At 48.0% G+C, this 13,172-nt stretch overlaps 1 protein-coding gene across 25 annotated transcripts in view; it reads left to right on the top strand.

Annotated features, from left to right (window-relative positions):
* PPP6R3 (protein phosphatase 6 regulatory subunit 3) overlaps window positions 1–13,172 on the top strand; it is a 1,519,855-nt gene that overhangs the window by 748,226 nt on the left and 758,457 nt on the right. For all 25 annotated transcript variants that reach the window (XR_014978878.1, XR_014978880.1, XR_014978879.1 and 22 more), the window contains one exon: window positions 8,852–8,998. Coding sequence is in view for 20 of the 25 variants with exons in the window: in XM_085644788.1 (XP_085500914.1) it covers window positions 8,852–8,998 (147 nt within the window). In the remaining 5 variants the exon portion in view is untranslated. The remainder of the gene's footprint in view (window positions 1–8,851; window positions 8,999–13,172) is intronic.

Genomic DNA, 13,172 nt, shown 5'->3' with positions numbered 1-13,172 from the left:
GTCATCAGCATACATTGAAACAAGAATCACTCTGGGGGTGAAGTCCAACCCACGCCTAGCATGATGCTGGCGGAGCCGAGCCACCAGTGGCTCCGTCGCTATTGGGAAAGAGGGTACCCCTGTCGCGAGTCACCGGGATTGCGGGGGATACCGGACGTTAACCCTCCGTCTCGCCATTAGAGCCAAGTATGATAGAGCAATCTTTTTGAGAAATAGGGGGCTGATGCCAATGCGAGAATGAAGAGCAAACTAGTAAGGCCCCTCCAGGGTATCGAAAGCCTTGGTCGTGTCTAAGAAAAACACCACAGCGGGGAGAGAACTGTCAATTTCCTGCATGGTCGTGAAAAAGGTGTGCAAATTGTGAGACGTGCTATACCTGGGTGTTTAACTGCACTGATCGGGCCATAGCACCGCTGGCTACAGAGGGAGTAGGTGCGACGCAATTAGCTTGGTCAGTATCTTATCTAGATTTATCATGGAGCGGCCGGTAGGAGTCTCACATCAGCGGGTCTTTGTCAGGTTTCAAAATAGTCACAATAAGTGCCTCCCGCAGTGAAGGGGTGTAAGTGTACTGCAATCCAAGGACTCCTCATACATGTTGAGGAGATAAGGGACCAGAAGCTGCGCATATTCTTTATAAAAGGAGGCAGTGGGACTCTCCATCCTAGGGGCCTTGTCCCCAGGCATGGCCCAAATCACAGCGATAACCTCTTTCTCCTAGAAGGGCTCATCCAAATATCGCCATTGCCTGTCGCTGAGGCAGGCAAGCTCAATCGAGTCAAAGAGGGAGAGCAGGTCCGGATGCCCTGCTGTCTGTTGTGCTGAGTACAGGGAGGTATAGAATGCAAGCATCTCTGCCTGCACCGCCTCCTGGATCACAACTATCTCCCAATTTTCTCTGCTCAGTCCTCCAATATACTTGCTAGCCCAGGGCTTCTTTAATAAACCCGCCAGTGTTAAACCAGCGTGATCCCCCTCTCCATAATTGTGCGGGAGTCTCCCTACCCAGGGTTTCCAGGCGGTTGCAGTCAAAGTATTCTAGCTCAAGTTTCCGGATTTCGCCTTCCAGGCGCCGGAGATCTCCCCGGAGTGAGCACAGTACGCCTGCCTGTTTGGCAGTGCATTTGCCTCGGATTATTGACTTAAAGGCCTCCCATAGCTCCGAGGGTGAGTCCGTCAGTCTCCAAACCTTGCTGAAGAATTGCGGGTTGTCCACATTCGGCCCATAAACCGACACTAGTCTGACCAGTTGTTTCCTCGGGACCCCTGCAACAATCACGTACCTTCCATCCAGAACAAAGAGCGCAGGGAAGTCCCGTTCTGAGGATTATAGCCGTGCCCCTAGCATAATTAGCTGCTTCGGTGCTCATGAGGCACAGTGGAGCTGTGCTCACGACGAGCTGGGCTCGTCATAACGGTTGCGGCCCGCCCACGTGCAATTGATTTCCTGCCTGTGCGGGAGAATTAATCAGTGGGCGAGGTCGTGACGAGCTCAGCTCGTCATGAGCACAGCTTCACTGTGCCTCATAACAAGCTGGGCTCGTCACGAGCACAGCGCCCCGCCGCGGCGAAGGGGTTAAAGAGCCTGACACAAATTTCTCTCCCATCCTCCCCGCTCTGAGTCGCACGCAGTCCTGTCTAGTTAGGTGCAATTCCTGCAAGGAGCATATGTTCGCCTATTGGCGCTTAAGATATGCTGCTACCAGTCTCCCCTTTCGCTAGTCATTCAGGCCTCGCACATTCCATGTCCGTGCCATGAGCACATCTAAGTCCGTAGTAGTCTCACCCATCCCCTGGCACAGCAAGATCATTCTGCGCTGGACTGCCCTGTGCACCTATTGGGAAATGAGGCAGGGTCAAAGAGCGGGAAGATAAGGAAATCGAGGAGAAAAAGCAAAGAGAAACAAACCGCAAGTGTGCACCCCACCAACAGACCCACCCACCGCCCACTACAGCCCCCAAACATGGCTGACAGTTTACCCCGTTAAACAAAGGAGGCCTACAGTGACTAACAATAGAAACTGTCAAGGGAGTCATCCCTGCAGGGGGCACTTGGTGCTTGGGAAAACCCAGGAACTGTATGCTGAGTGGCTGGACCAGGTATAGTTAGGAGTGGGTATTAGAGTAGCCCCATCCATCCTGGGCGGATTGGGCAGGCCCACACCCCAAATTTGCGAGACAGTTTTCTCGGCCAAAGGAAGAGAAAAGAAATTCCTGCGGGATCAGTCTCATGCAGCCACGCACTGCTCTGCTCCACAGGCCTACTTCCAAACACTCAACGACTCAGTCATTCACATCCAGGTGGTCCCCTTCTGCGCGCGCTCTATTTGCTCTAGCGGTCGGAGCCGGGTGTTTAAGGGGGTGGGGGAACTTGATGGCCGCCTTAGGATCTTTAAAGAACAGCCTTGCCCTGGTGGAAGATGAGAATCTTGGCTGGGAAGAGAAGCGAATACTTGATGTCCTACTGCTGCAATATTCTTTTCACTGGCACAAACTCCCTTCGTGCGGCCTGCACTGATGAGGTAAAATCGGGGAAGAAAGATATTACATTACCTTGGTACTTTGTGTACTGAAGATAACAGGTTCTGCGCAGCACAGAATCACGGTCCCTATAATTAAATAAGCGCGCTATTATTGGCCTTGCCGGGGCTCCCGGTGGTGGCCTCTGGCCCAGGGACCTGTGCGCGTGCTCCACTATGCAGATCTTGGAAAGAGTTCCCAAACATCACCCTGAGCATTTACTCAACGTAATCCTCGACTCTTGTCATGGCCGTGGACTCCGGCACCCGTTATGTGCAGATTGTTTCCGCATGATCTAGCTTCGAAGTCTTCGTTTTTGCTGCGGATCACCTCCAGCACCTTTTCCATTTGTAGCAGCTTTTCGCGAGTAGTGGTACCCTCGTCCTCCAGCGCAGACGTGTGCTGTTTGACGTTTGTAAGCAGCACTTCATGGTTCGAGACTTTGCCCGGAACCAGTCTAGCCGATCCGACATGGAGTCGATTTTGAGGTCTATAGTCGAAAGTGACTGCTTCAGGTCCTGTATCATCTATCGTATGTTGGCATCTGATGGGTGCACGGAGGACACAGCCCCCTCAGACTGCTCTTCGTCCGGTGGAAGCATCCCACGGGGGGTTTTCCGCTGCTCAAAGAGAGTTTTGTTTGCTTGGTGTCTCTTATCCATGGCGATGCAGTGGTTTCTGTTAAGCTTCGTCACCGCGGATCGGTGTAACTTGAGCCACAACTCTAGGTGCACCGTCGCCGGGGCCACTGGTGTACAACACCCACTGCACATTTCGGGTTCACTGGGTGGCCCTGTCCGCAGCCCCCACCAGCAGTGGCCAACACGACCCCACGCTCCCTGGGCACCACCTCCCACGCAGGTCCGCTCCCGCCCCTCTGCGTGCCGAGCGGCCAAGCCAGCTGTGTGTTTAAGGCACCTCTACAGCCCCATCCACTGCCTTCCGCTCTGCAACACCCTTGTGGCCGTTTTGTAACTCCCAGGGAGCAGTTCTCGGTTATGTGGACCTTGGCAGTGGGTGGCCATGTCCCACTAGAAGCAGCAGGATCCTCAGCTGGGTTGCAATGGTGATCAGTCAATTTCTCCAGTTTCCCTCCGGTGACCAGCGAACTTCAGAGGCCCACTACCACGCGCCCCCTCCTCACGCGGCCTCCTGCACTAGTCACCTGTGCCACAAGGGAGCAGGGAGGGGGTAATTCCAATACCTGTGTGGGGTTAGGGTTTGGGCCGCAGGCACTCTCTCCTGTCTCCCTCTCTAGCATCCACCACGGTCCAGAGTGCTAGGGGCGCTTCCTGGTATGACTTCGCCGGGCGGAACTCGGGCGTGGCCTCCCACGTTGCCACCCGCCAATCCTCCGTACTTCATAACGTGGGTCTGGCAGGCTTGCAGGGTACCTTCTTCGTGCTGCTATACAGGGCGCTCCTCCTTGCTATAGATCTTCCACCTCACAGGCACGGCCCGCCCGCTCAGTCCAAGGCACCCGCAATCCAGCTCTCAGACTCACCGGGAACCAAAGAAGGGAAGACCCTGCCCGCAGGTTACACTCCAAGAGTCTACTCGTCAGCGGCACAAGTCTCTTCCGCAGGTGCGGGTTTTCTCGTCTTGGCTGCCCACTGGGCTGAGAGCCAGTGCAATGCTTTCCTTCAGTGCTGAGGCTCCGTCCGGGCCGAGCTTCTCAAATCACTTCTCGCGGGGCACCATTTTGTATCCCAGCCCCACGGTGGGGATGCCCTCACGTTTCACCCGTGCGCGGATGTCCACTGCCTTCTCACGCCGGAATACCTCTGGGGACCCCGACACCCACCTGATCCGCCCAATAATGAATGGATCAGCGGTCCAGTTCTCGGAGCCTCACTAGGTGGCAGCCATTTCGCAGCCGGCACTCTAGTGCCCCTCTGGGGGTTGGAACATAATTCCAAGGCCTGTAGTGACCGTACCTTGATGAATCCAAAGGCTATTTGGGACCATGAGGCAAAACTCTACGTCCCCAAACATCGAAAGTCTCCACGCAATGACTGATCAAAGGGAAGGTCCTAAAGTAGTTCTCGTGACTCTGGCCCTTCCCTTCAGTTGAACTGCAGAGAAGCTGTGAGTGCGTCATCACGCCTCATTCTAAGAAGTTGCTTTGGAACGGATTTTGACCCTTCCCCTGAAGCAACCCATATGTCTGGGATGCAGCAACAAAAAGAAGATTTCTGTTAAGCCATTCTGCAGCTCTTTGGCACATTACCAACACGCTCTAGTGTGACTTTGGGACTTGAGGTCCTTCCACTTGGTACTTCGGCAGGTTCGTTGTACACTCCGAACCTGCTGTAGGTTCTCCAGTTTTTGTTGCTGACTCCGATGCTGGCTTCATGGCTAGCGCTGGACCCTGGAGCATCTTTGCCGACACAATAAGATGAATCGCAACCTTTTATACTCTTTGACTCTAAGTTGGCTCTGCTTTGATCGAGGCTGCACCCTGATCCCCTTGGACTTAACTGGTGTCCCTGATTATTTGGTCCTTGTCCTTATGCAGGCAATTCAGCATGACTTTGATGCAGCAACAGGGCAAGTGGCACCAGTATCTCACTCAGGCACCCTTGAATGAGGTCCTTGGGCTTCTCTGGTGACGTCCAGACCAATTTTAATGACATGCCATTCGATGGTGCTCATCTTTTCGGTGAGAAAGCAGACTGCCATTGAGTGCCTAAAGAATAGTAGAGCCATGGCGTGGTCCTTGGGCCTGTCTTCCTTGACAAGTCATCGTACCAATAGTTTAGACCCAACTGTAGCTATGATAGGGGCTTCCAATATCTCCGTCTATTTCCGACTCTGCAGTCAATTTTGCAGCTTTTTCGTGGTTGAGACCCAGTACCCACAGACTACGTGGATAACTGGGGTAGTGTGCAGTGCAGTCTTCCGCCCAATACCTCTTTAGTAGGTACTTCGAAGCACACAGCTACCCTGTTGGATGCAGGATCTGAATTTATTTACCATGGTGGCTGGCTATAACTTAGAATATGACAATTTCTTATGCTGTGGCAACTTCCACCATGCTTGGAACGACTGACAAATGACCATCTATCCCTCTTAAAGTGTGAAGTGCGGGCTTTCATGCCCAAAGAAGCTATTGAGAGTGAGCCGCATCAGAAGTAGGCTGTGATTTTTACTCCTGCTACTTTCTGGTGTCGCAGGACGGACGCTTTTGTCCTGTTTTAGACCTTCACCCTCTTTATGCTTCTCTGCAGAAGAACTAATTATAGATTTCACCTTGTCCCAGGCCTTTTGTGCCCTCAATCCTGGAGACCAAATGGCAGCATTGAACCTGCAGCACACCTATTTCCACACCCCATCTTGCAGGCCTGTAGATGCTATCCGTTGTCCATGGGTAGAAGGAGCATGTTCAGGTTGCTGTGCTTAATGAAAATAATAGCAGTGGCCGCAGCCCATCTTTGGCACTCTGGGGGTTCCAATCTTCCCCTACTTCAATGACTGGGTGTTGAAGGTGTGATCGCCTAACTCCAGATGATATCGAACATCCTCACTTCTACTTTACAGTTAACTTGCTGAAGTCCCACTTTACTCCTTTGCAGATTCTCCCCTTCATTGGAGCAATTCTGGACATGGTGCAGTTTCATGTATTCCTTCCAGAACAGAAGGTTCTGGACATTCGGGCTATGATCTCGATGTTTCAGTCTCTGTTATTGGTTTCAGTGAGATCCACTCTGGAGGCTGCTGGGAATGATGGCCTCCTTTATTCTGTTGGTCAAGCGCCATATGTGGACTTTGCAGTGGGATCTGAAATAGAAATTGGCATAGCACTAGGAGGACAGCTGATCATGCCCAGATTTTGCAGGAGAGTGCAAAAGACCTGCAGTGGTGTGTGCTGGACTGCGATTAGGGCAGCGACAGACACCTGTCCCTTCCCCGTTCAGAGCACTCAGTGGTGACTGATGCATTGGTTTTGGGATAAGGCTGCCACTTGGGAGAAGTGGATATCAGATGTCTTTAGTCTCCGGCGAAGGTCAGCTCCACATCAACCTTCTGGAGCTACGGACCTTCCACTTGGCATTAAAGGCCTTCCTACCAACCATTAGAGGGAATCTGGTGCAAGTTTTTACAGACAACTCCACCGCTCTGTGGTATTGCAACACACCGCTGGGTCGTGGATGTTGTGCCTGGAACCTGAACTCCTCTGGAAGTGGCTGGAACACAAGGGGATTTTCCTGTTGTGATCTGTGAACACCAATAGCGGACCACATGTGGTGCAAGGTCTTCTGCAATTGGGAAGGTCTTTGACTCAATCGGTTTGCCACCGCTGAGATCGTGCAATGTAAGCACTTTACAAGGCGTTGCTCTCTGGATATGTTCCGCTTAGAGTAGAACTCCAGACTCCTGTATACCTACCCGCCAAGATCTATCTTACCAAGTCATCCTAGTGGCTCCGAATTTGATAATGGACAGTGAGATGCAGATCTTCTGGATATGAGCATCTGTACTCCGATCAGACTGCCACTTTGGTAGGATCTTCTGTCTCAGCAGCAGGGCCAGGTCGTGCAAACTGGCCTGTTCAATCTTCACCTCCATGCTTGGAGATTGAAAGGCAACAATTGACTGCCTTCGATCTCCCTCCAAATTGAAGCTAAGTCATCCTAAGTATTGCTTTTTGAATTGGCCGTTACCCCTTCAAGGACTTGCTTTGGCCACAGTTGGCTCTTTTGCAGTTGCCGGATCAGTCTTCATTGTTTAAGTCGCGATTTGTTTACACCCTTCATCATGTCTCAGTCAGGCCTTAACTTGGTCCTCACCTTCTCGATGTTTACTCCTTTTGAACTGCTGCACAGCTGTCCACTACATATTCTCACTTTCAAGACATTGCTCCTAATCCACATAACCTCAGTGCGGCAGGTGAGTGAGCAGCAATCTCGCGTTGTCAACCTGCCTTACACTATGCTGGTACCAGACAAACTGATCATGAGAAACAGTGCTTCCTTTCTTCCCAAAGTGGTGAGTCTTTTTCACTTCAGCTGAACATTGCTCTACCAACTTCCTTTTCTCAACCTCACCCCGCTACAGAGGACAGACCCTATTGGCTGGTTCCTAAAAGGGCTCTTAGCTTTTTTTAATCAGTCATACAAGGGAACAGTGTGTGGATAATTAGCTCTTTGTGGGATTCGCTGGAGCAAAGAAGGGCAAAGCAATGCAGAACAGGATCATCTTTGTGTGTTGTGCTCTCCATTAAAGCTTACTATGCATTGGTCAAGAACCAATCCCCTCAAGATTTGTCGGCCTATGCCACCAGAGCCAAGGCTGATTCCACTGTGTTGGAACCCGTAGTACCTATTCTAGATATTTGCCAAGGTGCTGCATAGGCATCACTCTATACTACTGGTAGGACAGCTATATCCGTTGAGATGGGCATTTTTCCTGCTCCTTCCTGCAGATCTTTTTAGTTTCAGACAGTTCGCAGAGCAGCCACTTGGGAGGTAGAGTTTTGATACCTATTCGAACGGTGCTGAAACTGTGGTTAGAAGTATCTAGGAGAAGAACATTAACTTGCTTTCGGTAACACTTTCTGATAGAAGCTCTGATTAACCAATGAATCCTCACTGACCCTCCCATCCTCCCTATTCTGTGAGCTAGGTTGACTCGCACAAAAAATGTTTCCCAATCTAGGGTCTGCACACTGGTCATAACCGATTTATTGTTGGGTCTGTCTGGGGATTCGACATTCTAGTAGAAAGCCACTGACATCCTTCCATGCGAGTGGCACCTATGTATGATTCTGTGTCATTTCTGGAGTTAAACAATGTTGGCACAGAGCAGTACAACATCACCTACTGGCATACAAAGGTACTGCTTTAAAAGTTTACGGGTTCAGTCTGACGTCTGGGAAATATTCAGAATCTGCCTCTAGGTAGATTATCCACAGAAAGAGTGTTACTGAAGGTAAATAACTTGTTCTTCACCCCTTTCAGACCACTCCCCATGAAGCCCTGCTTTTGTTGATCCCAATTTAAAAACTTCAAGAGATGTACGCTGGTACTTGCAGGGCATATAACATTGTGACTTTGGTGGCATCTGGCTAAATTCATAGTAATTGATACTTTTGAAAGCAACATCTTAAGGTAGGCTTTTGCAGTTGGTACCCAACTACTGCCCATATAGCACATGAATTTATTATCTGTCCCAACAAATTCTTCTATTCAGAAAAACATCACTTGAGCAGATGAGCATATGCTAGCACAAACGTAATGGAATGCTTTTTAACTAAATATTGTAATGCGACATCTTGATTAGACTGAAAAGGCAGATTTGCTTACTGTCCCATCTTAATTTTTTTCAACAGGATATGTTTTTTAAATACATATGGAATAATTTTCTACATACTCAAGTAGAAATCTGTATTGCATTAATTCTTGCAAGTCCTTTTGAAAACACAGATGACACAACCAGTAATGAAGAAAAAATTGGAGCAAATATTTTGCTAACGCATGTGAGTATGTTATCACAGTAGCATGTTGAGTTAAATCTTTGGTCATCTGTTTGTTTTTTGCTTCTCTGGTTGTTTGATACATTATTTCTGACACTGTACCTGTAGTAGATGGTGCTCCCTAATTTGCCGAGATTGACCATGCTTTCTGACCCAAAGGACTTTCACAAACTCTTAGTGTAAAAAGAGGCCCGTAGTAAGATTTTTGTTGTATCTGTACCAATTGTAAATTGACCTATTGTAAGGCACCATAGATGAGCACCTGGTTGAGCTTAAGCTTAGTGATAAACAGGAGAGTGAGGAAAGGATTATAAGGGGCTATGTCCTATTCCCCCTGAGATGAGCAGTAAACTACGCGGACACGTCCCCGTAGGAATAGGGTCACTCGAAGTGATGCCTGAATTTGTACAGGAGCACAGACCTCCAGTGGAGTTTTAAGAAGACCCCTCCCCCACCAACCTAGTTGGTGGCAGGCTTCATCATTGGGGTCCCAGCTGGGTTGCCGAATGCAACCCAGCTGTGCTTCAACACCTGATTACAGCGGAGCGGGTATTGTTGTGTGAGGCGAGTGCTTATGTGAGATGTGACTTAATGTTAAAAATGTCTCTAAGAAATACCCTTGTATGACAATTTAATAAAAGGTTCTCAGGACATGGTTAAAAGCATAGGCAGGATATAATGAGTAAAAATTGTACTTCATTATCCCTTATAGTGTGGTCAACTAGTTTCAGCTTTCTGCGACGTTCATGAGGCTTTCATCAGGACCAAAGTGAAGTGGCTAAAAAGTGGAGTAGCCACTGAGATGCAAGTATCGGCCACGTACTAAAGTGTGCTGTGAGTGTGGTGGGTACATTGTACTTATGGACCCGTCAAGGTAGGTATTTTAACTCGGTGAGGATCTCGGCATCGGACTGAGAGCAATGCAGCTTTAAAACGAGGGAATTGTACCTTGATGAATGTGTGACTATAGGAAGTTTCCCCTTGGCTGGATCAGTACGTCCGCATAATGTAGAGTTAAAATGCCAACTTTCTAAAAGTGAATTTGATTGCCAAGGGGTTGGGCCTATTTTTTGTCAGTAGGGTCAAGCCACTGTAAATTCAAACAGATTTACCTTTACTGACACCAATTAACAAAACATTAGATTCGTCATAGTGGTCCCGAAACGTAATTAGCGTGGCCACATTTTTATTTAACATTATATTTTTCCCAAATGTATTGCAGCTTAACACAGCATGTCATAGACTTTGAACCCTACACCAGTAGTGAAACTCAAGCAGCTTTTTTAGCCATCAATACATTAAACCCTTCGCTGCTTGGTCTGCCTCCATGAAATGGGAATAACATATGGAGTTTAGTATTTGCACATCTCCGAATTTGTGGTTACCCATACTAGCATGAGAATTTGAGGGCATTTTTCAAAATGACTCTTTTTTTTATATAAGAAAAGAGGATGGGGTGACTTGTGGGGCTCTCAGCAGATTTTTACCCAGAATCCGTTGCAAACCTTAAACTTTTTAAAAAACAAACACATTTTCTTTACATTTTTGTGATGGGAAGTATAGGAATCTGCGGGGAGCCACACACTTCCACCCACTCAACGTTCCCCAAGTCTCCCGATAAAAATAGAACCTCAAGTTTTGTGGGTTGGTCAAGTACCCGTTACAGGAAAGGACCCAAACGTATTGTGAAGACATCAAACCTCACAAGTGAGGTATCATTTTACTCTGGAGACCAAGAGGAAAGCTGGGTTCGAACAAATGTGTGAACAATTTGATTTTTTTCTTTTTTAGATAAATTTGAGTTTTGCAGATTTTGGGTAACAAAACGTTGGGGGTAATAATGCAAGCCTCACATCCTTGGACTCCCCGTTGTGTATAGTTTTCAGAAATGTATGATTTTGGTAGGTTTCCTTAGATGGCGGCCGAGCTCTGGAACAAAAACTCAGGTGCCCTGTTGCAAAACCACGTCGTTTTCTGATGGATAATTTTGATTCCCTGCAATGTTTTGGGCCCTTTCCTGTCAAAGGCAGTTGCCCACTCACACAGGTGAGGTATCATTTTTATCCGGAGATCTGGGGGAAAGCTGGGTGGTAGGAAATGTCTGCCTGGTGATCCCACAACTTTATATATCAAAAAAGGAGAGACTCTGAGCACATTAAGGTCCAGCATACATGCTCCAGTTAAATAGTCAAAGGTAAGAAGGGTATGCTGCTTCTAATAAGATGTGTTAATCTACTCCGGTCAGAACAGTACTAAAGTGTCAGTAGGGGGCACAACTCTTTAGGAACATGCCCTCACACACCTAGTAAGTGGATTGTAGTAGGTGGGGGTCCCTATCTTTAGTATAGGCAGGAGGACTATCATTAAAATCAGTTATGGAGAGTACCCCTGTCCTATTTTTAACATTACACTTACTACACCACTCTACACCTAGACTCTAACACCTACACTTTACAAACGGCTTATGAAAGGATCGCCAGTAAAGAGCCCCCATTGATTAGCCAGTCTGCAATTGCAGTGCCAGCCCAACGTGGAGCTAAAGCCCAATGATGAATCATGACGTCTATGTAGGGGTGTGAGGGCATTTGTTCCTAAAGAGTCGCACTCCCTGCTGACTTCTAACTATTCTGACCTGAGCAGATTAACGTCCCGTTAGGAACTGCATACCCTTCCTACCTTTGATCCCACAACTTTCCCCACACAGATATGTGAGGCAAATTTGATTTTCTTTTTTTAATGCAAATGTTGAAGTTTTTAGGGGATTCTGCGTAAGAAAATGTTGGGGATCCATGCAAGCCACACTTCCCTGCACTCCCACAGGTGTCTAGTTTTCAGAACTCCCCAAGTTTGGTAGGTTTTGCACGATAGGCGCCGAGCCCAGGACCAAAAATGCAGATGACTCCTTTGAAAACCAGGTCATTGAGATGCCTCCCCAATACGTTTTGGTCACTACTATGTTGTGGCCCAGTCACACAAGTGAAAGTAGTATTTTTAACAGGAGACCTGGGGTGGTGCTGGGTGGTAGAACATTTATAATGGCTTGGTGATCTCAAAGCTTTCCAACCCAGAAATTAGAATTTTTTATTTTTTGTAGATAAAGTTGGTGTTTGCGGGAGATTTTGTGTAAGAAAATATTGGATGATCCATACGAGCCATACTTCCCTGGACTCTCCTGGGTGTCTAGTTTTCAGAACTGTCTGGGTTTGGTAGGTTTCCCTAAATGGCCTCTGAGCCCGGGACCAAAACGCAGGAGCCCTCTTTGCAAAAACAGGCTATTTTATGATAGATAGGTTGGGTATCTGCGTTTTTGTTCCAGAGCTTGGCGGCCATCTAGGTAGACCTACCAAAACCCAGACATTTCTGAAAACTAGACACCTGTAGAAGCACATAACCCTCCACAAACCTTTAGTTCAGCTAAAAGAAAAATCATTTCCACACATTTCTGTGTGGTATCAGCGTGCACCTGCACAGATTTTCTACCACCCAGCTTTCCCTTCTGTCTCAAGATAAAAATGATACCTCACTTGTGTAGGTGCCCAAAGCAGAATCCCTGGTGTCTATTCTGCGCTCTGCCTCTCAAGTGGCAGAAAGACCATCCCTCTTACGTTGTGCAAGGGGGAACATTGCATGCACATTGTGGGCAGCCCCCACCCTTCTTTAAAAACAAAATAAACCATGGGGCCTAGCGGGCTGGATCTAGGAACTATCCCTCCATCTGCACCCAGGGGTGTTGGGGGGCAGAAAGACTGACAATTTTTGGGAGGGGTGGGTGCAAGATAATGCCCATTGAGAGCACCCCTCGATATAAATGCAAATAAATCCCCGATTCAGTGTAATGACGTCAGTGCCCCATGCATGCGATGGTCATTACATTGGGGAAAAAAGTCTCGGGAGGTTGGTCAAGCTCTTCCCTGGCTCCATAGAATAAAAACTAAAAAAGGAAATCACACTGCTGTTTACAGGAGAGGGACTTGGTGCTCCATGCAGAGGATATAAAGGTTCTGTCCACGGCACAAGAGCACTGTGGTGCATGATGGAACCATTCATTCGGTGTGAAGGTGTTAAAGATATTTGTGTAAACAATAACTTTTTGACAACCAAATAACATAATCAAATACAGAAATGTTTTAAACATCCCATGATTGATAACTATTTGTAATGTCCCAGTTCGCATTTA

The sequence above is a fragment of the Triturus cristatus genome, chromosome 3_1, assembly GCF_964204655.1.
Source record: "Triturus cristatus chromosome 3_1, aTriCri1.1, whole genome shotgun sequence".
Taxonomy (NCBI): domain Eukaryota; kingdom Metazoa; phylum Chordata; class Amphibia; order Caudata; family Salamandridae; genus Triturus; species Triturus cristatus.
Note: the sequence above shows the minus strand (reverse complement) of the source record. Positions and strands in the feature narration are given on the sequence as shown.